This window comes from Dermochelys coriacea, chromosome 14 (genome assembly GCF_009764565.3).
Source record: "Dermochelys coriacea isolate rDerCor1 chromosome 14, rDerCor1.pri.v4, whole genome shotgun sequence".
NCBI classification, from domain to species: Eukaryota; Metazoa; Chordata; order Testudines; family Dermochelyidae; genus Dermochelys; species Dermochelys coriacea.
In genome coordinates this window covers 34,123,626-34,148,279 of record NC_050081.1, presented here as the reverse complement: position 1 = coordinate 34,148,279, position 24,654 = coordinate 34,123,626, and the positions used below count along the sequence as shown (strand labels likewise).

Below are 24,654 nucleotides of genomic sequence, written 5' to 3'. Positions count from 1 at the left end.
GCTGAGAGTAGCATGGGTGGCTCCAAGGCCCTCTCTCCTCCGGGGGAGTGAGGGGGGTTAATACAAGCCCTGGCCCCTGATCCCACGGGCACTTTTATGCCTACCCAGGAATCGGTGCTGGGAGGCCCCACTTCCCAGAAGGCCAAGGGCTCTCTCTCCCCTGCCCTGGGGGTGAAGGGAGGGACCCTGGGGCTGCTGTTCCCTGTCCCAGGAATGGGATGTAGGGGACGTGGACACAGAGAATGTCCTGGTGTGCGCTGCGAGGGGCAGACCCGGCTCTCCCAGCTGGTGCAACCTATCAGCACTGCAGAGGCAGGGAGAGCTGGGCCAGGAGCAGAAATGCTGCCAGAGCTCAGGGTCCCAAAGAAACCTCTTCTGGTTAGGGCCTGTGGAGCCTGTAAACTCTGTGACTAGCATCTGGGCAGCTCCAGCCTGGAGCAGCTTTGTCAGCACCACAGGCCAGGGATCTCCATGAAGGGGACTCTCACTCTGCTGGCAAAGCTGGGGCATCTAAATCCCAGGGGAGGAGCAAGGGGGGGGGTGTTATTATGGAGCTGGGTTGGGACTCCAGAGCTAAGGCTGGTTACACTTTTTGCATATTAATCTTTGAAAGCTCGGCGTTTCAACCAGTCTGGCTGGGCACAGGGAGAAAAGACTGTTTGACTTTAATTATTTCATGTTTTAGACACAAAGGCCCAATTGCAGAAAAGGAGTTAAGGGTCTACGACCCAGTTTTAACTCCACTGCTATTCCCAAAACTCTTGGTGAACCCTAAGCTCATGCAGTAAAAGTCCCGTCAGTGCCTAGGTTTCTGCTTCTGGACCTGTGCACAGCTGCCTCCCTCTAGGCATCCGGATGCCCATCTTCCACCTGAGCCCAAGTGATTCACTAACTGCAGATCCTATTCTGGTTGGTGTGCTCATGCAGAGCAGCTGGGGGAGGAGACTTCCCTCATAACTTTTACCCAGTGGTCAGGATCCATCTGGGATGTGGAAGACCCCAAAGTTAAGTCCCGCCTGCTACCACCTGATGCCTAGAAGGGATTTGAACAGGGGTCTTCTGCCTCTCATTTGAGCACGGATCTGCTCTAATCCCCAAGCGTGAGCTCTCCTGTTGCGGGGCTTCCTCAGACTCTCCTATTGACATTGTTCTGTTGTGGATAAATAAAGAGTAATTGGCTCAGGGGACATGGACTCCCCACATTCAGCCCATAGAGTCATTCTCATCCTTGTTCTTTCTCTGCCCTTTCACCGAGTCTTTTGGGGTATCTTCTGCTGTTCACTAGGGTGGGATTTTCACTCACTTAGTGACTGAGGAGCCCACGTCCTATTGACTTGTTTTGGGATTTGTTCTCCTCAGACGTGTGAAAATCCCCCTCTATCTGTGCAGAGCCTGGTGCGTGTGATCTCTAGGCCCCACTCCCATGTAAATGTGAAATCACCAGGATGACAGGAGGGATTATAGGCATCTAAGGCCAGGGCTGTTGGGGGGTTCTTTTCACCAATGTATCTGCCCTGATGCAAACCGGAAGAGCAGATGTGCTGCGTGGGTGTGAACTGGGACTGGCACCTGATGCAGCTTATCCCAGGTGGAGGGGGCAGTAAATGGGGAAATGCCCCCTCTACTCCCCACTGCCCCAGCCTCATTAGCAACAGCCCCTGTTCCCCCCCAGCACCCTGCTGCCCAATGAGCCCAGCCCAGACACCCTGCCTCTGCCCTGCGGGAAGAGCTGGCCTGGGTGAGGGCAGGGGCTAGCTGTGGGGTTTGCCTGGCTGGAAAGTGGTCCCCATGGGGTCAGCATGGAGAGCCCCAGCTGCACCCCCTGGGGCCGGGCTGCCTCGCCAGTGTGTGTGGGGATGGCACCAACCTGCTTTTAGCAACAAACCCATCACACACAGCCCCATAGCAACAGAGATTCCCTGGCCCCTACCCCTCTCCTAACCTCCTCTGTGCTCCTGCCCCTCGCCTCACTCCCCCTCTGCCCCATGGTATCTGCCCCTCTCCTCATCCTCCTCTGAACTCCCAGGTGCCTGCCTGTTCCCTCACCTCCCTCTGCTTCAGGGAATAATCAGTCTGGACAGTAAAATCCCACTCTGTCCAGAGAGTTATTTAATATTTTTGCCTCCATTTCCCCCTCTGTGCAATTGTGATTTTTATAATCAGGAATTCAACAGCAATTAACAGGGATGCCAAATAATTTCCCTTTGATCCCAGTGACCAGCCTCTGCTCTCAGGCACTGACTCTGTTGTTCTCTCCCCAGTGGACGTGACTCTGGATCCAGACACAGCTCATCCCAAACTCATCCTGTCTGAGGATCGGAAACATGTGAAATGTGGAGACACACGCCAGGATCTGCCCGACAATCCTGAGAGATTTGATACTATGCCCATTGTGCTGGGTGCTGAGGGATTCACAGGGGGGAGGCATTACTGGGAGGTGGATGTGGGGGACAAAACTCTATGGATTCTGGGGGTTTGTAGGGCATCTGTGAACAGAAAGGGGAGTATCAAAGCATCACCTGCGAGTGGATACTGGGCCATATGGCTGTGTGATGGGAAATATGAGGCTGACACCTCCCCCACAACCCTGCTCCCCGTGAGTGTCCGGCCTGGCCGGGTGGGGATTTTCCTGGACTATGAGGCGGGCGAGGTCTCGTTTTACAATGTGACTGACAGGTCCCATCTCTTCACTTTCACTGACAGCTTCTCTGGGATGCTCCGCCCTTATTTCTATACTGATCACATTATTGGGGGTGAAAATTTGGCTCCCCTGATAATCTGCCCGGTCCCAGCTCAGGCCAGAGGGAATCTCTGTCCCTGACAGTGACACCGTGGCACAGACCATCCCCTCCCAGCTGACTAGCCCCCTGGTCTGTTTCCATGAGGATGTTATAAAGGGCATCACCTGCCTGCCCCCCTGCTGCTCCCCCGCCACCCTCCTCCCCTCTCAGTTCCCAGCACCAGGCCTGTGAGCTGGGGGATATTAGTATTTAGGTCTGTTTGTTAGCCTGGGATAGAATTTTGGGTTTGACTTTTTGATACTCTTATACTAATATGTGTAAACAAGGGACCAAGACACTGTGGTATTGCTTCTGCCTAGTCAGCTGGATTTGTTAGTACAATGGGAACAGATAAGAGCAGTTAAAGTGTTATTCAGAGCACACTTTAAGATTGCCTCAACCCCTATCTCAAGGCAAAATCAAGCAACCAGTCAGGAGGGGCTGAGGGGGAGAAGGTAAACATTAAAAGACCAAAGAAATTCTTGTCCCTGACTGGAGCACAACTTCACTCCTTACCCCTCCCATGGGATACAAAAGGGGTGGGTGAAGACCCCAGACCCAAAAATGGAACATGACCCTAAGCTGTAAGGGGTGGGACTGTGGGCATGTATAGCAGGTATATTTGGGCCTGCTAAGAAGGAGGAGGTGGGAATTTGGAGAATGGAAAATGAGAATGGGGAACGGGAACACAGGCAAGGCTCTGCAGTGTCAGAGCTGGGAAGGGAGATACTGGGTAAATGCTCTGTGGTGTCAGAGCTGGGAAACAGACTCTGCCAGCGTGTAGAGCTATGGACATGTTTGCCTGGAACTAATCCCAATAAACATCGCACAGTCTACACTTTGGACTTCTGGTCTTTTGCTGCTCGTTGTCTGTGTACAAACAATATGTGGGTGGTGGCGGGGGGGGGGGGGGGAGAGGTGAAGGGAAAGACCTCTGACATCTTGGTGCCATGACTCGGATACATCACTTTGGAAAAGTAAGTACTGTAGCATCTGATGAAGTGAGCTGTAGCTCACGAAAGCTTATGCTCAAATAAATTTGTTAATCTCTAAGGTGCCACAAGTACTCCTTTTCTTTTTGCGAATACAGACTAACACGGCTGCTACTCTGAAACCTGTAGCAGCCATGTAAGTCCCCCTCCCCAACTGTCCGCACAGCTGCTTGGAGGGTGTATGGCAGGCTCTCATGATGGTAGTTGTGGGTCCTTGCAAGTTGTGGTAATGGTCTATTTAGATAAATGGATATGGAAGAATTGGGGCCCATTCTAGTTACGGTGGTCAACCTGGGATGAGATTAAGAAGGAAATGGGAGAAGCGTTGGGGGATCCAGGGGGCTGGGGGCTAGCTGAGGAGCCCACCCTCCTTGGTAAATGGGTAGCAGAAGGAGCTCTGTGCCCATGGGGACAGGACGCCTTCCAGGGAAAGGAGGCACTTAAGTCCGCTTGTGAGAAGTTTGAAGTAAAGGCAGCATTATGGGAAGCTGCCAGTAATCTTTCAAGTTTGGTGCTACTCCAGTGAAGGCTACTGGAGGATTGTACGTTAATTAGGGGTGGTTAAAGATGATGTGGCACAACAGGGTTTGGAGTCAAAAGCAGAGTTAACAGACCACCTTAAGAGACAGGAGCTGGGACTTGTTAAAGCGCTGCAGGGTCCTTTGCTGCGGCCCCTGCAGCAGCGCTTTTAATGTCCCTGCCCCTTTTGCCTCCCCTGTTGGCGGCCCTGCTGGGACGGACCCTACCAGCAAGGCCGCTGACTGGAGGAAGGGGCAGTGACGTTAAAGTGTCCTTTAACAGGGAAGTAAACGGTTAAGAGTTGTGGAAATGTTAAAAGGTGATGGTTGTGAAGATGTTAAAGAGTAACAGTTGTGGTGTTATAAGAAGGAAGTTTTTGGTTTGAGGATAAAACCCAATTGTGTCAATGTAATTATTTGTGCAACTCGTACAGTCACATAGGGTGGAACCCTGGTAGTTTAACAAATTATATAAAGGGGTCAGGTGCCTACTCCAACCACTATGTTTTTGTCCCCAAGAGCCTTTATAGCTATTCTGAGGGGAAATGGGCCCTTTTCCCACAGAAATGGTCTGTAAAGGACTGCTGCAGGTGGCAAGCAGCCAGATACTCTGGTCTATATTATTTAACTATTGGACAAGTTCATCAAAATCACTAAAGGAATGTAAGGAGTCACAATAGGTTGTGTTTTCTTTTTCAGGTGGCTGTGTGTTTTAGAAGCAGGAGTTAAAAGTGAAAAGTAATCAGAACTCTGGTGGAAGTTAATTGTTTCCCTTTTAAGACAGAGTCTCTGAGCTGCTAATAGCTTTGGATCCAAAAGCAAGCCAGAAAGCCTCTGTGTGGATGCAAATTACCTAGCTGATAGGGGAAGGAGAGAACTGCCCATAAATGGCAGCACAAAGGAGCTGCAAATTATAAATATACCTGGTTGGCAAACAAGCTACTCGTAAGCAAGAAGACTCAGATTATGACCCTCCAGGAAAGGGAGGTGGGAAAACAAGTCAAGGCTGAAAATAAGAGGGGAAACTGAGGTACACAATCTCATGAATTTCATGAATGAACAGTAGGATAATTCACTAGCCTGCGTATAGAACAAAACAAGGAAACTATGGAGGTAATTCTTCTGTTTTTCCTGCAGTCAGCAAGATTTGTAAAAGGAAGGGGTATTTTTAGGCAATAATCTGTCCCTACCCAGGAGGTTGGGAAATGTTTATTTTGTTTTTCAGACACTTTACAAGCAAGCTGGCGCCAGCAGAAGAATAACCCAGATCACCATGGGTCTACTGTCATGACAAAGATTGTGTTGTGTGTTTGTGTTGTTTGTCTTGTTGTTACTGTTATTTTGGTGGATATTATACAAGGAGGGTTAACCCATGGTATGACCTGCCTGGGAAGCACGGTCTACCCAAGCTGGGAAATCAAGTGCAAATGAAAAGGCACAAAATGAGGGTTAAGAAGGATGACGTATAAATTGTTACATGCATATTACAGGTGGACCTACAAAGGAGAATTCAAGGATTCTGTGGCCTAGAATGGAACAATCATTGCTGCTAATCACAGTTGTCACTATTGTTAACCCTGTAAACTATTGTAAATTCCCACAATGTGAAATGGCAAAAGGAGGGAACACGTGGACTACGACATCCCCAAGTTGTGGTAATAAGGCAGATAAGGACCTTAAGGATATACCCATAGAAAATTGTACCACTGATCCCCCGCATGGGATTTGGCAGTGTTGGTATGTGGTATACTGATTGGAAGGGGTAGGTGTCATAACCCTGTGGAAAATATCAAATTTATCAGGAAATGTTGCATGGTATTCCTTAGGATATGTCATGATCAATGACAGTGGGAAACACAGTCCTCTGAAAATGTGGTTTGTCACAGAGGGCCCAAAAAACATATAATCCTCTGGTCTCCTGGGGTGTTTGGGTTATGGAGTCCCACAGTTAGGGTGTGATGTTACCATGTATAATCATAATGGTATCTCCACAGAGGAAAATCCCTGGATGTGCAGTTATGTACAAATCACACTGGGCATACAGTCTCACCTGGGATGCTGGGTATGACAATTTAACCGCTTTGCAAGATGTAACCCTACAGGTAATATAGATGCCAAGCTGGAAGAATCCTGATCTAAGCTGGCTGCAGCCAGGAGCCGGAAATATTTCCTGACACGTAAATGTGTGGGAGCCACTGTGGTAGTGGTTGCAACCAATGCTTTTCAACGTGTCTTTCCAGTCCATAACATGGGTGGTACACCCCAAAAAAGGGTTGGTGGACCAGGTACACCCCAACTATAGTACATACATAGAAGGGTTCAAGCAACCATTTAATTGGTGGGTGAGGGGACATACATGGAATTGTCACTGGAAAAGGGATTTGTGGGCAGCAGGAAACACAGGGTTGGGTGTATGGAATCTGGGGGACCGCTGGGTAACTAAGCCCGAATGTAAAATTGCAGCAGCAAATCAATGACCTACTGGTACAGCAACTGTCTGCAATCTTAATGCGATGGAAAAGGGCAGCAAAAGTGAATCTGCAGCTAACTCAATAGACAGGAAACCGCACGACATGGGTGGAGGATGGCTTCCAAACAGGGCCAGCGGCAAAAAATAACAATAATGTAAAAAAAATGATCGGCGGCACTTCGGCAGCAGCTCAATTGCGCTGCTTCATTCTTTGGCGGCACTTCAGCGGCAGCTTAAAAAGGAAGAGAGGGACTGAGGGACCCGCCGCCGAAGACCCGGACGTGCCACCCCAATAACGGATGGAGTGCCGCCCCTTTTTATTGGCCACCCCAAGCACCTGCTTCCTTCGCTGGTGCCTGGAGCTGGTCCTACTTCAAAAGGCTATCTTGGGAGGGCGAGATGTGCATGGGGATACAAAACGCTCAACTCTGGGGCTAGCACCTGTGTAATAGTTACTGTAGTAGCTTGGAATGGGACAGCTACTAAGGTGGTCCCCATGAGTCCTCTGAAAATAATGGGAAAGGGAGGAGCTCACTGGGAACCACTGGAAAACAAAGGGGAAGGAGGAAATGGTGTAAAATGATCAATAATTCAGTTAAGTAATTGTTTGTCCAGAGAAAATATTTGAATGTGTCCCTCCTCAATGACCATGGAGGGGCAGAATTAATAGCCTGTTGCAAGTGGGAGCCATTAGGGGATATATATGGGGTGTTTGCTGGGAATGTACACAACACTTGGGGGCACAATTGCACCAGCACCTGGCACAGTTACACACATCTACATGCTGCCATTGGGACTATGGTGCATGAATGGATCTGTGGAACTCATTGCTACGCACAATCGAACCACTGCATACTACCCAATTCCATACAAAGTGGTCGAGCTGGTTTGGACAATACCCCATTTTTCTGTGAATATCCAGTGGACTCAGGATATGGACAAAAGCATGTGAAACCTGCAGCAGCAGCTCACTGTAACTGCCAACAAGTGGACACACTTAAAATATACACTTCAGGATTTCAGAGTAGCAGCCGTGTTAGTCTGTATTCGCAAAAAGAAAAGGAGTACTTGTGGCACCTTAAAGACTAACAAATTTATTAGAGCATAAGCTTTCGTGAGCTACAGCTCACTTCATCGGATGGCATTAACAGGGTTTTAACTCTGTCAAAGGAGGAGAAGCAGTGTTTTTGGTGGTGGCTAGGATGCTGGACTATACTACAGTGGCCAGGAATCTCATTGTTGCTGTGGATTATCATAGTGGCTGGTGTATTGTTAAGTATACTTGTGTTACATTGTATATGGAAACAGTCAAGGGGGGCACAACCCTCTAAAGAACGGCCACTGATTATATCCATAAGTAATGTAATAGACAATCCGGACCCAACCTTCTTGGGCCCATTATAATGGGAAGTCTGAAACACTAATTGGAATAGGTGTGGAATGCCCATACGAGAGAAGGTGCAGGGCACGGTACTACACAAGGGGCAGTAGGACAGATGGAGCATCGACACATTCCATCTTGATGCCTGGTCCTATCAGAATATGTGTCACCATCTGTCCTATGCTTTTCCTGGGATACCTGGGCAGGAGGATCTCAAAAGAAAAAGAAAGGGGTGAAGTGTTAGGATATAGATATTCAGGCCTGTCTGTAAAGGCCTGTATTTTAAGAACTTAGGCGTATTTTTATCACTTAGCTAGTTACAGAGGTATAAAAACAAAGAATCAAAATCACAAGTCTGCCTGTGTTGGGTCATCTCTCGTGAGGAGAGTCTGAGGCCCTGTTCTTAGGCTGAGGTCTTTGGCTAAGCTGCAGAGGCAACCATAGGCTGGGAAGCGACCGGTCATCTCCTCACATTCCAAACTAGTCACACTGAAATAAGGTGCTATTGGGCTGTTCGGGATACAATCCTGTCCTGATAGTGCCCATCGCCTCCAGAGAAAGATGGTTAAAGAAAACTTAGTTTGATACAATCCTGTCAGGCAAGAAATCACTGAATGCATCCGATGAAGTGAGCTGTAGCTCACGAAAGCTTATGCTCAAATAAATTTGTTAGTCTCTAAGGTGCCACAAGTACTCCTTTTCTTTTTGTGAATATGGACTAACACGGCTGCTACTCTGAAACTTCTAAATAGTTGTGGTTGTAAAACCCTCATTTCTGGATGTTTTATCTTTATTGCCCCCACTTTTCTATTGTTAATCTGTCTGGTTCTCTAATTGTTTCTGTCTGCTGTATAATTAATTTTGCTAGGTGTAAGTTAATTAGGGTAGTGGGGTATAATTGGTTAGAGAATTATGTACAATATGTTCGGATTGGTTAGTTAAATTTCAGTAAAATGATTGGTTAAGTTATAGCTGAGAATATTACTATATAAACTGGGGTCAAACAGGAAGTAGGGAGAAGGGAAATTGGAATCATGTTGCTAAGGGGGGGGAACGGGAATAAGGAACAGGGAACAGGGACACGGGCAAGGCTCTGCAGCATCAGAACTGAGAAAGGGGACATGAGGTAAACGCTTTGCAACGTAAGAGCTGGGAAGGGGAACAGCAGGTAAACGCTCTGCGACGTCAGAGCTAGGAAGGGACCACTGGGAAACAGACTCTATCAGCGTATAGAGATAAGCCCGACTGGTGTGAAGAGTTTCGGAATATGCTTTCTTGGAAACTAACCCCAATAAACATCGCATTGTCTGCGTTTTGGACTTCTGGTCTTTTGCTGCTTTTGCTGTCTGCGTGACAAGAACCAGGGAAGTGGGAGGGTTGAGAGAAAGCCCTCTAGCAGCGTCCAGAGGACATAACTGGACACTGCAAGACGGAGGTTCCTAGGTTGTGTCTGGGACTGGAGATATTGGCTAGTGTCATTCGGTTGCACAATTCAAGCAGCGACTGGCCAAAGGTGCTCAATCACGTAAGTGGGAGAAGCTTACATGCTAGAGGCTGTGTGTGAACAGCCCAGGAGTGGGGGTTCTCACAGCAGAGCAGGGTAAGTCTGGCTCCTAGAGTTGAGGATTGGAGTGACCTAACAGATCACTGGTCCAGATAACACCAGGGGAACAACATCACAGTGGCACAGCAAGCAGGGTGTATGTGCCGTTTGTTACTCCACACTTTAAGCACTGATATTTGTGATTTTAAGTAAGTCTTCAGTGCAGTGGCTAAAATTTTGAAGGAGAAATTAGTTAAGGACATTGAAGTCAATGGTAAATGGGACAAAATACAACATGGTTTTACAAAAGGTAGATCGTGCCAAACCAACCTAATCTCCTTCTTTGAAAAAGTAACAGATTTTTTAGATAAAGGAAATGCAGTGGATCTAATTTACCTAGATTTCAGTAAGGCATTTGATACCGTGCCACATGGGGAATTATTAGTTAAATTGGAGAAGATGGGGATCAATATGAACATCAAAAGATGGATAAGGAATTGGTTAAAGGGGAGACTGCAAAGGGTCCTACTGAAAGGCGAACTGTCAGGTTGGAGGGAGGTTACCAGTGGAGTTCCTCAGGGATCGGTTTTGGGACCAATCTTATTTAATCTTTTTATTACTGACCTTGGCACAAAAAGTAGGAATGTGCTAATAAAGTTTGCAGATGATACAAAGCTGGAAGGTATTGCCAATTCGGAGAAGGATCGGGATATTATACAGGAGGATCTGGATGACATTGTAAACTGGAGCAATAGTAACAGGATGAAATTTAATAGTGAGAAGTGTAAGGTTATGCATTTAGGGATTAATAATAAGAATTTTAGTTATAAGTTGGGGACGCATCAATTAGAAGTAACAGAAGAGGAGAAGGACCTTGGAGTATTGGTTGATCATAAGATGACTATGAGCTGCCAATGTGATATGGCTGTGAAAAAAGCTAATGCGGTTTTGGGATGCATCAGGAGAGGCATTTCCAGTAGGGATAAGGAGGTTTTAGTACCATTATACAAGGCACTGGTGAGACCTCACCTAGAATACTGTGTGCAGTTCTGGTCTCCCATGTTTAAAAAGGATGAATTCAAACTGGAGCAGGTACAGAGAAGGGCTACTAGGATGATCCGAGGAATGGAAAACTTGTCTTATGAAAGGAGACTTAAGGAGCTTGGCTTGTTTAGCCTAACTAAAAGAAGGTTGAGGGGAGATATGATTGCTCTCTATAAATATATCAGAGGGATAAATACAGGAGAGGGAGAGGAATTATTTCAGCTCAGCACCAATGTGGACACAAGAACAAATGGGTATAAACTGGCCACCAAGAAGTTTAGACTTGAAATCAGACGAAGGTTTTTAACCATCAGAGGAGTGAAGTTTTGGAATAGCCTTCCAAGGGAAGCAGTGGGGGCAAAAGATCTATCTGGTTTTAAGATTCTACTTGATAAGTTTATGGAGGAGATGGTATGATGGGATAATGGGATTTTGGTAAGTAATTGATCTTTAAATATTCAGGGTAAATAGGCATAATCCCCTGAGATGGGATATTAGATGGATGGGAATCTGAGTTACCCAGGAAAGAATTTTCTGTAGTATCTGGCTGGTGAATCTTGCCCATACGCTCAGGGTTTAGCTGATCGCCATATTTGGGGTCGGGAAGGAATTTTCCTCCAGGGCAGATTGGAGAGGCCCTGGAGGTTTTTCGCCTTCCTCTGTAGCATGGGGCATGGTTGACTTGAGGGAGGCTTCTCTGCTCCTTGAAGTCTTTAAACCATGATTTAGGGACTTCAATAGCTCAGACATAGGTGAGGTTTTTCATAGGAGTGGGTGGGTGAGATTCTGTGGCCTGCGCTGTGCAGGAGGTCGGACTAGATGATCAGAATGGTCCCTTCTGACCTTAGTATCTATGAATCTATCTATAAACAGTCAGGAGGAAGTCACAGTTTTGTTATTTTCTGTTTGTTTATTTTGGGTGAGGGAATTAAGCACAAGAAAGCAGAAAAATGACTACCAGGGAGGCAGCTACAAAACTATAGCTGGCCAGATTGGAAGCGGCAGAGAAGGTGAAGGACCACGAGTTTCAAATGTGGCAGGCAGAAATGAGGCTCAAAGAAGCAGTTGCAGCCAAGGAAGCGGGGGGGCAGCCAGAGAGGAGGCTGCACACAAAAGGGCTATGGAAGAAAAAGAGAGAGAAGAAAGAGAGAGAGAAAACAGCCAGACCTGCTAGAGAAGCAGAACCAGAGGCCCCCTACCCCAACGACTCCCATCACTCCAAAAATCCACAAATGGGAACACTTATTTCCTGCATACAGTGCAGAAGACAATATTGCTGAATATCTGACTATCTTCGAAAGGCTGTGTGTAATGCATGAAATCCCTGATGATAAAGAGTTCCTACCCTGATAGCAAAATTAACTGGGAAAGCTTGACATGTATTCAGTGGAATGGAATGCCTATTGAAGATGCTTTAGACTATTGTAAATTTAAAGATACTGTTTTGCGAAGTTTTCAGATTACCCCTGAAATGATTAGAGTTAAATTTAGGATGGGGGTTGGGAGCAGTAGTGAGTCCAAGCGGGAGAGCGAGGGACTATTACACTCCCTTTAGAGGGCAGAACCTAGATTGCCCCGCCCCTCTCGCCAGAAGTATCAGGGCGTGGCCGGAAGTATGAAAGACCAGCCCTGCAGCACAGTTGGGGGAGAGCCTGTGGAGGAGAAGGATGCTTTGCCAGTTCTACCACGTCCCCAGGAGGAACCTACGCCTGGCTGTTCCCAATCCCCAGATGCCAACGAGGACTGGCCCGGAGTGCCTGCCGCCGTGTACCCCGAGGAACCGGAAGAGGCCTGGAGGCCACAGGGTACTGAACCCCAAGAGGCAGGAAGTAGCCTGGGGCAGCCACAGAGCAGCCAGCTGCAGAGCCAGGTGTGGCTCAGTTGGCGTATTGTGGCTGGATCCCCGCTGACGCAGGGGCAGCCAATCCTGCCCCTGCCAGAGCTCTGGGCTGGGATGAGGTGGAGTAGAGTAGTCCCGCGTCCCCCTGCCACCTCACCCTGGGGTGGCTGACCCCCCACACCATGCAGGGAAGCTCTAGCCTTGAGGAAGGAGCCGCCCTTACCAGCTCACCCATAGACAGTGTGTTTGCTGGCTGCCTGAGCCCTGCCCAGGCCCCAGCCAGCCCACATGGACTCTGGTTAAAGGCTGACAGCTTGAGCTACCCAAACCCAGGCCAAAGCCTGACAGGGACTATTGATCGCCCACCCCTATTGTGGGTTCTGGGCTGTCCTGTGGACTCTGGTCCTGGCCAGACAGGACCAGCCTGAGTGGCCTCCCTCCAAGCGGGAGAGCGAGGGACCATTACAGGAGCCTAAACGTTCTCTTATCCAAAAACATCCCTCTACTGCTAACCCTCATCCCAAATCTCCTGTCAAAGCAGAAGAGCCCAAAAGGTGCTATCAGTGTAATTCCGCTGGTCACCTGAGGAATAAATACCCTGTGCTAGGAGGAACCAGGCTACCAATAGCTCATGTTAGTTCTGCTGTCCTCAACACAGAACCCTCCCAGGCAATCAAAACCTATCATATTGGTTTTATGAGATTAGCCTCTGTAGAACGAGATGTGGAGCACGTTAAGGCTGCCAGAATTAATGGCAAGGAGTACTTGGGGCAGATGGATACAGGGGCCCAGATATCTCTGGTTAAGCAGAGTGTGGTCTCAAAGGCTGGTATATTACCTGGCAAAATGGCAAAGATTGTTGGGGTGGGTGAAAGCAGATTCCTTGTACTACTAGCTAAAATCCATGTGGTGTGGGAAGATTTGGAAAGAGTTTTGACTATGGGGGTAATGGAACACCTCCTAGTCGACCTGCTTCTTGGTAATGTTTTTTTCTGTGTAGCTCAGGTTAAAGTATTTGCCTTCAGCAGTTTTGCCTTCAGCAGCAGTTTTATGCTGGGACCCCTGAGGGAAAGGGTAAGATCTCAGGAACTGCTGAGAGAATGGGAGAGTCTCCTTGATTCTTCTGCAGCAGGGGGAAGCCACATGCTTCCAGGTGTGGGGTGGTGTTGGGGTTTTCATGCGAGCCGGACAAAGCATATCAGCCAATATGGTTGGTAGCAAAGCCGTTTATCTGTTATTCTCTCATTGCTTTTATACACTCCTTTTATATAATATTTTCAACCCCTTCCAAAGTCCATCACTCGGTAGCGGAGACATCTCGTTGGTCGGCACGGCCGACCAGCCTCAGCACGGGCCATGCACGTGCGTCCTTCCTCTTGATTGGAGCACAGCTGTCCGCTATCTGTTGTCAACGAAGTCATAGAATATCATAGAATAGAATCATAGAATATCAGGGTTGGAAGGGACCCCAGAAGGTCATCTAGTCCAACCCCCTGCTCAAAGCAGGACCAAGTCCCAGTTAAATCATCCTAGCCAGGGCTTTGTCAAGCCTGACCTTAAAAACCTCTAAGGAAGGAGATTCTACCACCTCCCTAGGTAACGCATTCCAGTGTTTCACCACCCTCTTAGTGAAAAAGTTTTTCCTAATATCCAATCTAAACCTCCCCCATTGCAACTTGAGACCATTACTCCTCGTTCTGTCATCTGCTACCATTGAGAACAGTCTAGAGCCATCCTCTTTGAAACCCCCTTTCAGGTAGTTGAAAGCAGCTATCAAATCCCCCCTCATTCTTCTCTTCTGCAGACTAAACAATCCCAGCTCCCTCAGCCTCTCCTCATAAGTCATGTGCTCTAGACCCCTAATCATTTTTGTTGCCCTTCGCTGTACTCTTTCCAATTTATCCACATCCTTCTTGTAGTGTGGGGCCCAAAACTGGACACAGTACTCCAGATGAGGCCTCACCAGTGTCGAATAGAGGGGAACGATCACGTCCCTCGATCTGCTCGCTATGCCCCTACTTATACATCCCAAAATGCCATTGGCCTTCTTGGCAACAAGGGCACACTGCTGACTCATATCCAGCTTCTCGTCCACTGTCACCCCTAGGTCCTTTTCCGCAGAACTGCTGCCGAGCCATTCGGTCCCTAGTCTGTAGCGGTGCATTGGATTCTTCCATCCTAAGTGCAGGACCCTGCACTTATCCTTATTGAACCTCATTAGATTTCTTTTGGCCCAATCTTCCAATTTGTCTAGGTCCTTCTGTATCCTATCCCTCCCCTCCACCGTATCTACCACTCCTCCCAGTTTAGTATCATCCGCAAATTTGCTGAGAGTGCAATCCACACCATCCTCCAGATCATTTATGAAGATATTGAACAAAACGGGCCCCAGGACCGACCCCTGGGGCACTCCACTTGACACCGGCTGCCAACTAGACATGGAGCCATTGATCACTACCCGTTGAGCCCGACAATCTAGCCAGCTTTCTACCCACCTTATAGTGCATTCATCCAGCCCATACTTCCTTAACTTGCTGACAAGAATGCTGTGGGAGACCGTGTCAAAAGCTTTGCTAAAGTCAAGAAACAATACATCCACTGCTTTCCCTTCATCCACAGAACCAGTAATCTCATCATAAAAGGCGATTAGATTAGTCAGGCATGACCTTCCCTTGGTGAATCCATGCTGACTGTTCCTGATCACTTTCCTCTCCTCTAAGTGCTTCAGGATTGATTCTTTGAGGACCTGCTCCATGATTTTTCCAGGGACTGAGGTGAGGCTGACCGGCCTGTAGTTCCCAGGATCCTCCTTCTTCCCTTTTTTAAAGATGGGCACTACATTAGCCTTTTTCCAGTCATCCGGGACTTCCCCCGTTCGCCACGAGTTTTCAAAGATAATGGCCAAGGGCTCTGCAATCACAGCCGCCAATTCCCTCAGCACTCTCGGATGCAATTCATCCGGCCCCATGGACTTGTGCACGTCCAGCTTTTCTAAATAGTCCCTAACCACCTCTATCTCTACAGAGGGCTGGCCATCTCTTCCCCATTTTGTGATGCCCAGCACAGCAGTCTGGGAGCTGACCTTGTTAGTGAAAACAGAGGCAAAAAAAGCATTGAGTACATTAGCTTTTTCCACATCCTCTGTCACTAGCTTGCCTCCCTCATTCAGTAAGGGGCCCACACTTTCCTTGGCTTTCTTCTTGTTGCCAACATACCTGAAGAAACCCTTCTTGTTACTCTTGACATCTCTTGCTAGCTGCAGCTCCAGGTGCGATTTGGCCCTCCTGATATCTTTCCTACATGCCCGAGCAATATTTTTATACTCTTCCCTGGTCATATGTCCAACCTTCCACTTCTTGTAAGCTTCCTTTTTATGTTTAAGATCCGCTAAGATTTCACCATTAAGCCAAGCTGGTCGCCTGCCATATTTACTATTCTTTCGACTCATCGGGATGGTTTGTCCCTGTAACCTCAACAGGGATTCCTTGAAATACAGCCAGCTCTCCTGAACTCCCTTCCCTTTCATGTTAGTCCCCCAGGGGATCCTGGCCATCTGTTCCCTGAGGGAGTCAAAGTCTGCTTTCCTGAAGTCCAGGGTCCGTATCCTGCTGCTTACCTTTCTTCCCTGCGTCAGGATCCTGAACTCAACCAACTCATGGTCACTGCCTCCCAGATTCCCATCCACTTTTGCTTCCCCCACTAATTCTACCCGGTTTGTGAGCAGCAGGTCAAGAAAAGCGCTCCCCCTAGTTGGCTCCCCTAGCACTTGCACCAGGAAATTGTCCCCTACGCTTTCCAAAAACTTCCTGGATTGTCTATGCACCGCTGTATTGCTCTCCCAGCAGATATCAGGAAAATTAAAGTCACCCATGAGAATCAGGGCATGCGATCTAGTAGCTTCCGTGAGTTGCCGGAAGAAAGCCTCATCCACCTCATCCCCCTGGTCTGGTGGTCTATAGCAGACTCCCACCATGACATCACTCTTGTTGCACACACTTCTAAACTTAATCCAGAGACACTCAGGTTTTTCCACAGTTTCGTACCGGAGCTCTGAGCAGTCATACTGCTCCCTTACATACAGTGCTACTCCCCCACCTTTTCTGCCCTGCCTGTCCTTCCTGAACAGTTTATAACCATCCATGACTGTACTCCAGTCATGTGAGTTATCCCACCAAGTCTCTGTTATTCCAATCACGTCATAATTCCTTGACATCACCAGGACCTCCAGTTCTCCCTGCTTGTTTCCAAGGCTTTGTGCATTTGTATATAAGCACTTGAGATAACCTGTTGATCGCCCCTCATTCCCAGTATGAGGCAGGAGCCCTCCCCTCACAGACATTCCTGCCTGTGCTTCCTCCCGGTATCCCGCTTTCCCACTTACCTCAGGGCTTTGGTCTCCTTCCCCCGGTGAACCTAGTTTAAAGCCCTCCTCACTAGGTTAGCCAGCCTGCTGGCAAAGATGTTCTTCCCTCTCTTCGTAAGATGGAGCCCGTCTCTGCCCAGCACTCCTCCTTCATGGAACACCATCCCATGGTCAAAGAATCCAAAGCCTTCTCTCCGACACCACCTGCGTAGCCATTCGTTGACCTCCACGATTCGACGGTCCCTACCCAGGCCTTTTCCTTCCACGGGGAGGATGGACGAGAACACCACTTGCGCCTCCAACTCCTTTATCCTTCTTCCCAGAGCCACGTAGTCCGCAGTGATCCGCTCAAGGTCATTCTTGGCAGTATCATTGGTGCCCACGTGGAGAAGCAGGAAGGGGTAGCGATCCGAGGGCTTGATGAGTCTCGGCAGTCTCTCCGTCACATCACGAATCTTAGCCCCTGGCAAGCAGCAGACTTCTCGGTTTTCCCGGTCAGGGCGGCAGATAGATGACTCAGTCCCCCGGAGGAGAGAGTCCCCGACCACCACCACCCGCCTTCTCCTCTTGGGAGTGGTGGTCGTGGAACCCCCAACCTCAGGACATCGCATCTCATGCCTCCCAACCAGCGGAGTCTCCTTCTGCTTTCTCCCCCCAGACATATCATCTGGTCCACTCTCCGCATTGGTACCTGTGGAGAGAACATGAAAGCGGTTAGTTACCTGTGTCTGTGTTACTGGAACCCGGACATTCCGCTTACCTCTTCTGGAGGTCACATGTTGCCAAGCTTCTTCACTGGCCTCTTGGCTCCTCTGTGCAACCTGCTCTACATCTTTAGAGCTTTGTGCCCCTAGAAGCCTATCCTGAGTTTGGTCCAGAAAATCCTCAGTCTCTTGTATACAACGCAGGGTCGTTACCTGTTGCTCCAGACCTTCAATCTTCTCTTCCAATATGGAGACCAGCTTGCACTTTGTACAGACAAAGTCGCTTCTGTCCTGTGGAAGAAAGACAAACATGGCACATCCAGTGCAGGTCACAACAGCTGAACCCCCCCCTTCCATATCACCTACCTACTATGAGCTTCCTCAGAGACGTTGGCAAGATGTAAGCCTCACTGGGCTCACTCCAGGCGAACTCCCAGGCAAACTCCTGCTGTGAGCTGCTCTGCTGTCCCCGCTGCTCCGCTGCCGCTCAGCTGGTTCGCGAGGCTCTGGCTATTTTTAAACAGCCAGGCTTCCCTGACGCAAACACACAGACACCCTAATGCCCGCCCCCTGCAGGCTAGCAGCCAATCAGACACTCACTCAGGCTCTCTCCCTGCCCTCCCAGCAAACACACGCTCGGATACTTCCTCAGCAAGCAAACACACACACTCGGATACTTACCAGTCCCAGGCAAACTCCTGCTGTGAGCTGCTCTGCTGTCCCCGCTGCTCCGCTGGTTCGCTGCCGCTCAGCTGGTTCGCGAGGCTCTGGCTATTTTTAAACAGCCAGGCTTCCCTGACGCAAACACACAGACACCCTAATGCCTAAGTCTGGTGTTGCCAGTTTGCCTGGATCACGTCCCAGCCTGTAACTCTTTCTCAAAGCTCATTAAAGGTTCACCGCGGCCTTGACTAGCTCATAAATGTTCTTAACTAGCTCACAGATACACCTTGTTCCCACAGGGTGGTTGAAACCAACGCCTGCACTGCAGCTGGAGGCAACACCACATCAGAAAGGGATGGGGGTGTAATGCCTGCGAGGGAGAGAACTGTCCAGGTTGTTAGCTGCCAGCAGGTCACACCTGAACCAGTGATACCAGTCAGCTCTGTGTTCTTGGGGAACCAGGGTGCAGTATCCAGCCTGTCTGACTCATGAAGGACACCCCCGCCCCTGCCTCTGCTTGAAGAAAAACCGATCAGAAGAAAGACTTACAGAAAACAATGAAAAGGCGGTGGGAGACACACCTAAACTCCTCTCGACACGGGTGACAGGATTAAGGCAACTCCCCTAGCTTCATCTGCATCAAAGATGGGATAGGGTGGCATCTACATTAGCATACAGAATGGAGACCAGAAATTCCAAGGCAAGAACCACACTGAACTCTGGGACCAGAAAAGCAGGGAAGCAGTGCATCATGGGCAGGGCCGGTGCAAAAGGATGTTTCACACCCTAGGCAAAATTTCCACCTTGCGCCCGCCCTCCAGCCCAGGAGCCCTGCGGCAGCTCCCTGCCCCCCCCCACCCTGAGGTGCCCCCCTGCGGCAGCTCCCCGCCCCCCCTTCTCCCTCGGCCCGGGGAGGCGTGCGGCAGCTCCCCGCCTCCCCTTCTCCCTCTGCCCGGGAGGCGTGCGGCAGCTGCCCGCTCTCCCCTCCCCCTCAGCTCGGGGAGCCGTGCGGCAGCTCCCCACACTCCCACCCTTGGCCCGGTGCAGCAGCTCCCTGCCCCAGCTCAGCTCTGTTCTGCCTCCTCCCTGAGCACGCTGCCGCCACTCCACTTCTCCCACCTCCCAGGCTTGCGGCACCAATCACCTGTTTGGCGCCGCAAGTCTGGAAGGGAGAGAAGCAGAGCGGGTCAGCGCGCTCAGGGGAGGAGGCAGAGCAGAGGTGAGCTGGGGCAGGGAGCGGTTTCCCTGCGCGCCGCCCCCCCACCCCAGTTACTTGCTGCAGGCGGCCTTCCCCACGCCTCCCAGCTCAAGCTCACCTCCGCCCCATGGCATCCCCGGAGCACACTTTTGGCTGCCCCCAACCACTTGGCACCCAAGGTGGCCGCCTAGTTTGCCTAGTAGTTGCACCAGCCCTGATCATGGGGGATCTCTGCTCCAGATATTAAGGAACCTATGCCTGCACGCACCCAGCTCAACAGTTATCAGACCAATTCTAGTAATGAATCCTTGATTGATATCCAAAATACTGACACTGCCTAATTGCATTGTGAGCTCCCTTGAAGGAACACCACCCATAGCCAGAAATAATCAGTTCCTATTGTCTAGCCTAAAGAAAATCCTTGAGTCATCAGTTTACCCATAAACAAATCTAGTGTTCTCCCTTGAACCACTGTTGTTTCCTTACAAAGACCCGTACCCATGCTCCAGTAAGTGTTCTGATGCCAGGATCCAAACTCTGCATCAGATTCACTGGTTCTTCAACTTCTCCTGACTGACATCATGCTGGGGGCTCTGCTAGTCTCCAGAACTCAGGACCCTGAGCTACCACCATCAACTGGGAATCCCGACCAATTCAAGCTTCAGAGAGTGGTGAGATCCCAGTGCACTCTCTCTCTCTCTCTGTCTTTTCTACCTCAGGTATAACTTTTGAACCCTGACTTGTGAGATCAGGTATAGTTTTCTATATCTGACATTTGTAATCTTTAATAATGTAACTTAATGTTTGTTTAGGCTCTCCTTGTGTGGTTATTACTATTATTCAATAAATAACTTCTATGGTTAAGCTGGTTGCTTCCCTCCCTCTCTCTCTCTCTCTCTGAACTTTAACCTTTTGTGTTTTTGGCTTCCCCATTTACTCTTCAGCAACACTTCTTTTACCTAAGCTAAAGATCCCTATAGAGATAAACACCATTTATTTCATTTTTACTCATTAAACACCACACGCATTATCCAGCACCAAAACCTGGCAAAACGAAACTGGGTGAGTAGGCGATCTCAGTGCGGTGACGAGAGTCATGAGTACATGGACACAGACTTCTCTCAAAGCACGTGCCCTGGTAATGTAGGCATCATGGTGATAATGGGGCAGGCTTATGTGGTGGAATGCCGATTTTGGGCTCGGGAAACAAGCACAGACTGGTGGGACCACATAGTGTTGCAGGTCTGGGATGATTGCCAGTGGCTGCGAAACTTTTGTATGCGTAAGGCCACTTTCATGGAACTTTGTGACTTGCTTTCCCCTGCCCTGAGGCGCAAGAATACCAAGATGAGAGCAGCCCTCACAGTTGAGAAGCAAGTGGCAATAGCCCTGTGGAAGCTTGTAACGCCAGACAGCTACCGGTCAGTCGGGAATCAATTTGGAGTGGGCAAATCTACTGTGGGGGCTGCTGTGATGCAAGTAGCCAACACAATCAAAGATCTGCTGATATCAAGGATAGTGACCCTGGGAAATGTGCAGGTCATAGTGGATGGCTTTGCTGCAATGGGATTCCCTAACTGTGGTGGGGCCATAGACGGAACCCATATCCCTATAGTGGCACTGATGCACCAAGCCGGCAAGTACATAAACCACAAGGGGTACTTTTCAATAGTGCTGCAAGCACTGGTGGATCACAAGGGACGTTTCACCAACATCAAAGGTGGGATGGCCGGGAAAGGTATATGATGCTTGCATCTTCAGGAACTCTGATCTGTTTCAAAAGCTGCAGGAAGGGACTTTATTCCCAGACCAGAAAATAACCGTTGGGGATGTTGAAATGCCTATAGTTATCCTTGGGGACCCAGCCTACCCCTTCATGCCATGGCTCATGAAGCCATACACAGGCAACCTGGAGAGTAGTCAGGAGCTGTTCAACTACAGGCTGAGCAAGTGCAGAATGGTGGTAGAATCTGCATTTGGATGTTTAAAAGCGCGCTGGCGCAGTTTACTGACTCGGTTAGACCTCAGCGAAACCAATATTCCCACTGTTATTACTGCTTGCTGTGCACTCCACAATATCTGTGAGAGTTAGGGGGAGACGTTTATGGCGGGCTGGGAGGTTGAGGCAAATTGCCTTGCTGCTGGTTACGCACAGCCAGACACCAGGGCGGTTAGAAGAGCACAGGAGGGCACGGTGCGCATCAGAGAAGCTTTGAAAACCAGTTTCATGACTGGCCAGGCTATAGTGTGAAAGTTCTGTTTGTTTCTCCTTGATGAAATCCCCCGCCCCTTGGTTCACTCTACTTCCCTGTAAGCTAACCACCCTCCCCTCCTCCCTTCGATCACCGTTTGCAGAGGCAATTAAGTCATTGTTGCTTCACAATCATGCATTCTTTATTAATTCATCACACAAATAGGGGGATAAGTACCAAGGTAGCCCAGGAAGGGTGGTGGAGGACGGAAGCACCAGGAGGGGTGGTGGAGGAGGGAAGGACAAGGCCACACAACACTTTAAAAGTTTAAAACTTTAAAACTTATTGAATGCCAGCCTTCTGTTGCTTGGGCAATCCTCTAGGGTGGAGTGGCTGGGTGGCCGGAGGCCCCCCACCATGTTCTTGGATGTCTGGGTGAGGAGACTATGGAACTTGGGGAGGAGGGCTTGTAACTTGGTTACACAGGGGCTGTAGCGGTGGTCTGTGCTCCTGCTTCCTTTCCTGCAGCTCAACCATATGCTGGAGCATATTAGTTTGATCCTCCAGCAGCCTCAGCATTGAATCCTGCCTCCTCTTATCATGCTGCCACCACCTTTCAGCTTCAGCCCACCACCTCTCCTCCCGGTCATTTTGTGCTTTCCTGCACTCTGACATTGTCTGCCTCCACGCATTCGTCTATGCTCTGTCAGTGTGGGAGGACAGCATGAGCTCAGAGAACATTTCATCACGAGTGCATTTTTTTCGCCTTCTAATCTTCGCTAGCCTCTGGGAAGGAGAAGATCCTGTGATCCTTGAAACACATGCATTTGGTGGAGGAAAAAAAAGGGACAGTGGTATTTAAAAAGACACATTTTATAGAACAATGGGTACACTGTTTCACGGTAAACCTTGCTGTTAACATTACATACATAGCACATGTGCTTTCGTTCCAAGGTCGCATTTTGCCTCCCCCCAGCGCGTGGCTAGCCCCTCCACCCTCCCCGTGGCTAACAGCGGGGAACATTTCTGTTGAGCCATAGGCAAACAGCCCAGCAGGAATGGGCACCTCTGAATGTCCCCTTAAGAAAAGCACCCTATTTCAACTGGGCAACCATGAATGATATCACTCTCCTGAGGATAACACAGAGAGATAAAGAACGGATGTTGTTTGAATGCCAGCAAACATACACTGCAATGCTTTGTTCTACAATGATTCCCGAGTACGTGCTACTGGCCTGGAGTGGTAAAGTGTCCTACCATGGTGGATGGAATAAGGCTGCCCTCCCCAGAAACCTTTTACAAAGGCTTTGGGAGTACATCCAGGAGAGCCGTGAATGCCAGGGCAAATTAATCATTAAACATGCTTGCTTTTAAACCATGTATAGTATTTTAAAAGGTACACTCACCAGCGGTCCCTTCTCCGCCTGGCGGGTCCAGAAGGCAACCTTGGGTGGGTTTGGGGGGTACTGGCTCCAGGTCCAGGGTGAGAAACAGTTCCTGGCTGTCAGGAAAACCGGTTTCTCCGCTTGCTTGCTGTGAACTATCATCATCATCACCTTCCTCGTCCCCAAAACCTGCTTCTGTGTTGCTTCCATCTCCATTGAAGGAGTCAAACAACACGGCTGGGGTAGTGGTGGCTGAACCCCCTAAAATAGCATGCAGCTCATCATAGAAGCGGCATGTTTTGGGCTCTGACCCGGAGTGGCCGTTCACCTCTCTGGTTTTCTGGTAGGCTTGCCTCACTTCCTTAAGTTTCATGCGGCACTGCTTCGGGTCTCTGTTATGGCCTCTGTCCTTCATGCCCTGGGGGATTTTGACAAATGTTTTGGTATTTCGAAAACTGGAACACAGTTCTGATAGCACGGATTCCTCTCCTGATAAAGCGATCAGATTCTGTACCTCCCATTTGGTCCATGATGGGGCTCTTTTGCGATTCTGGGATTCCATCATGGTCACCTCTGCTGATGAGCTCTGCATGGTCATCTGCAGCTTGCCATGCTGGCCAAACAGGAAATTGAAATTCAAAAGTTCGCGGGCCTTTTCCTGTCTACCTGGCCAGTGCATCTGAGTTAAGAGTGCTGTCCAGAGTGGTCACAGTGGAGCACTCTGGGATAGCTCCCGGAGGCCAATACTGTCTAATTGTGTCCACAGTACCCCAAATTCGACCCAGCAAGGCTGATTTCAGCGCTAATCCCCTTGTCGGGGGTGGAGTAAGAAAATTGATTTTAAGAGCCCTTTAAGTAAAAAAAAAGAGTTTCGTCGTGTGGACGGGTGCAGGGTTAAATCGATTTAATGCTGCTAAATTTGACCTCAACTCCTAGTGTAGACCAGGGCTTAAGCACCTGTCTGTGAGAGGGGGCAGGGCTTAGGACACCCCTCCCCCCTTGTCACCTCTCCCATTGGCTAGCTTAGATGGCTCCCCGCCTAGTAAGCTGGCTTTTGTGAATCGCACTGTAAAGTGCCTATGATGCCCATGCATTGTATAGGGAGTTTAGGCCCCTCATTCAGTTTTGCAGAGTTGCAGATTATGATTTTCTAGTTGCCTCCAAATTAAGCCCTGTGATGCTCAGCATTGCAACACCAAGTCATGGATTGCACCCTGTGCAACCAGTCTCCTCTCCACAAAGTACAGCTGAGCAATTCCTGATTGACATGGGTGTGTACAGGACAGAGACAGAGGACAGGCTGGAGAGTGACACATCACAGTAAAACCCAAACTCTCTTCCTAGGGGCATGATATTCCCTGGGCACTGGGGGGACACAACCAAGTCAGAAAGCAAATCCCAGGACTCTGCCCTCAACAACTGCATCTGGGACAGTAAAGTGGAACAAACACAAAGAATTGTTTGTAATATTTTATTTACAGTAGTAACTACAGGCTCTAAGTAAAGGGAGTCGAGAAGGAGCCTTAATAACCACAGCATGGAAAGGAGAGTCCCAGCCACTAAGAAGAATTTTCATAATGG

The 24,654-nt window shown here is 49.2% G+C and overlaps 7 protein-coding genes across 10 annotated transcripts in view; 4 read left to right on the top strand and 3 right to left on the bottom strand.

The window, feature by feature from the left end:
- LOC119843336 (butyrophilin subfamily 1 member A1-like) overlaps positions 1-24,654 on the bottom strand; it is a 1,931,986-nt gene that overhangs the window by 968,186 nt on the left and 939,146 nt on the right. The gene's annotated exons all lie outside the window — the stretch shown is intronic.
- Positions 1-24,654, top strand: part of LOC119843287 (zinc finger protein 850-like) — a 1,467,609-nt gene that overhangs the window by 1,094,552 nt on the left and 348,403 nt on the right. The gene's annotated exons all lie outside the window — the stretch shown is intronic.
- The window catches only part of LOC119843319 (zinc finger protein RFP-like), a 555,398-nt gene that overhangs the window by 257,774 nt on the left and 272,970 nt on the right, over positions 1-24,654 (top strand). The gene's annotated exons all lie outside the window — the stretch shown is intronic.
- LOC119843341 (E3 ubiquitin-protein ligase TRIM7-like) overlaps positions 1-24,654 on the bottom strand; it is a 430,179-nt gene that overhangs the window by 277,758 nt on the left and 127,767 nt on the right. The gene's annotated exons all lie outside the window — the stretch shown is intronic.
- Positions 1-24,654, bottom strand: part of LOC119843274 (zinc finger protein 850-like) — a 1,382,451-nt gene that overhangs the window by 1,307,188 nt on the left and 50,609 nt on the right. The window lies entirely within an intron of this gene.
- The window catches only part of LOC119843356 (zinc finger protein RFP-like), a 1,128,717-nt gene that overhangs the window by 1,070,650 nt on the left and 33,413 nt on the right, over positions 1-24,654 (top strand). The window lies entirely within an intron of this gene.
- LOC119843308 (butyrophilin subfamily 1 member A1-like) overlaps positions 1-24,654 on the top strand; it is a 910,188-nt gene that overhangs the window by 870,883 nt on the left and 14,651 nt on the right. For 2 of the 4 annotated variants that reach the window (XM_043496795.1, XM_043496794.1), the window contains one exon: positions 2,262-3,492. The exons of 1 other annotated variant lie outside the window; for it this stretch is intronic. In XM_043496795.1, coding sequence (XP_043352730.1) covers positions 2,262-2,821 — 560 coding nt within the window. In that variant the 3' untranslated portion in view covers positions 2,822-3,492. Of the gene's footprint in view, positions 1-2,261; positions 3,493-24,654 lie in introns of those variants that run through there. One more of the 4 variants, XM_043496801.1, reaches the window with a different exon arrangement.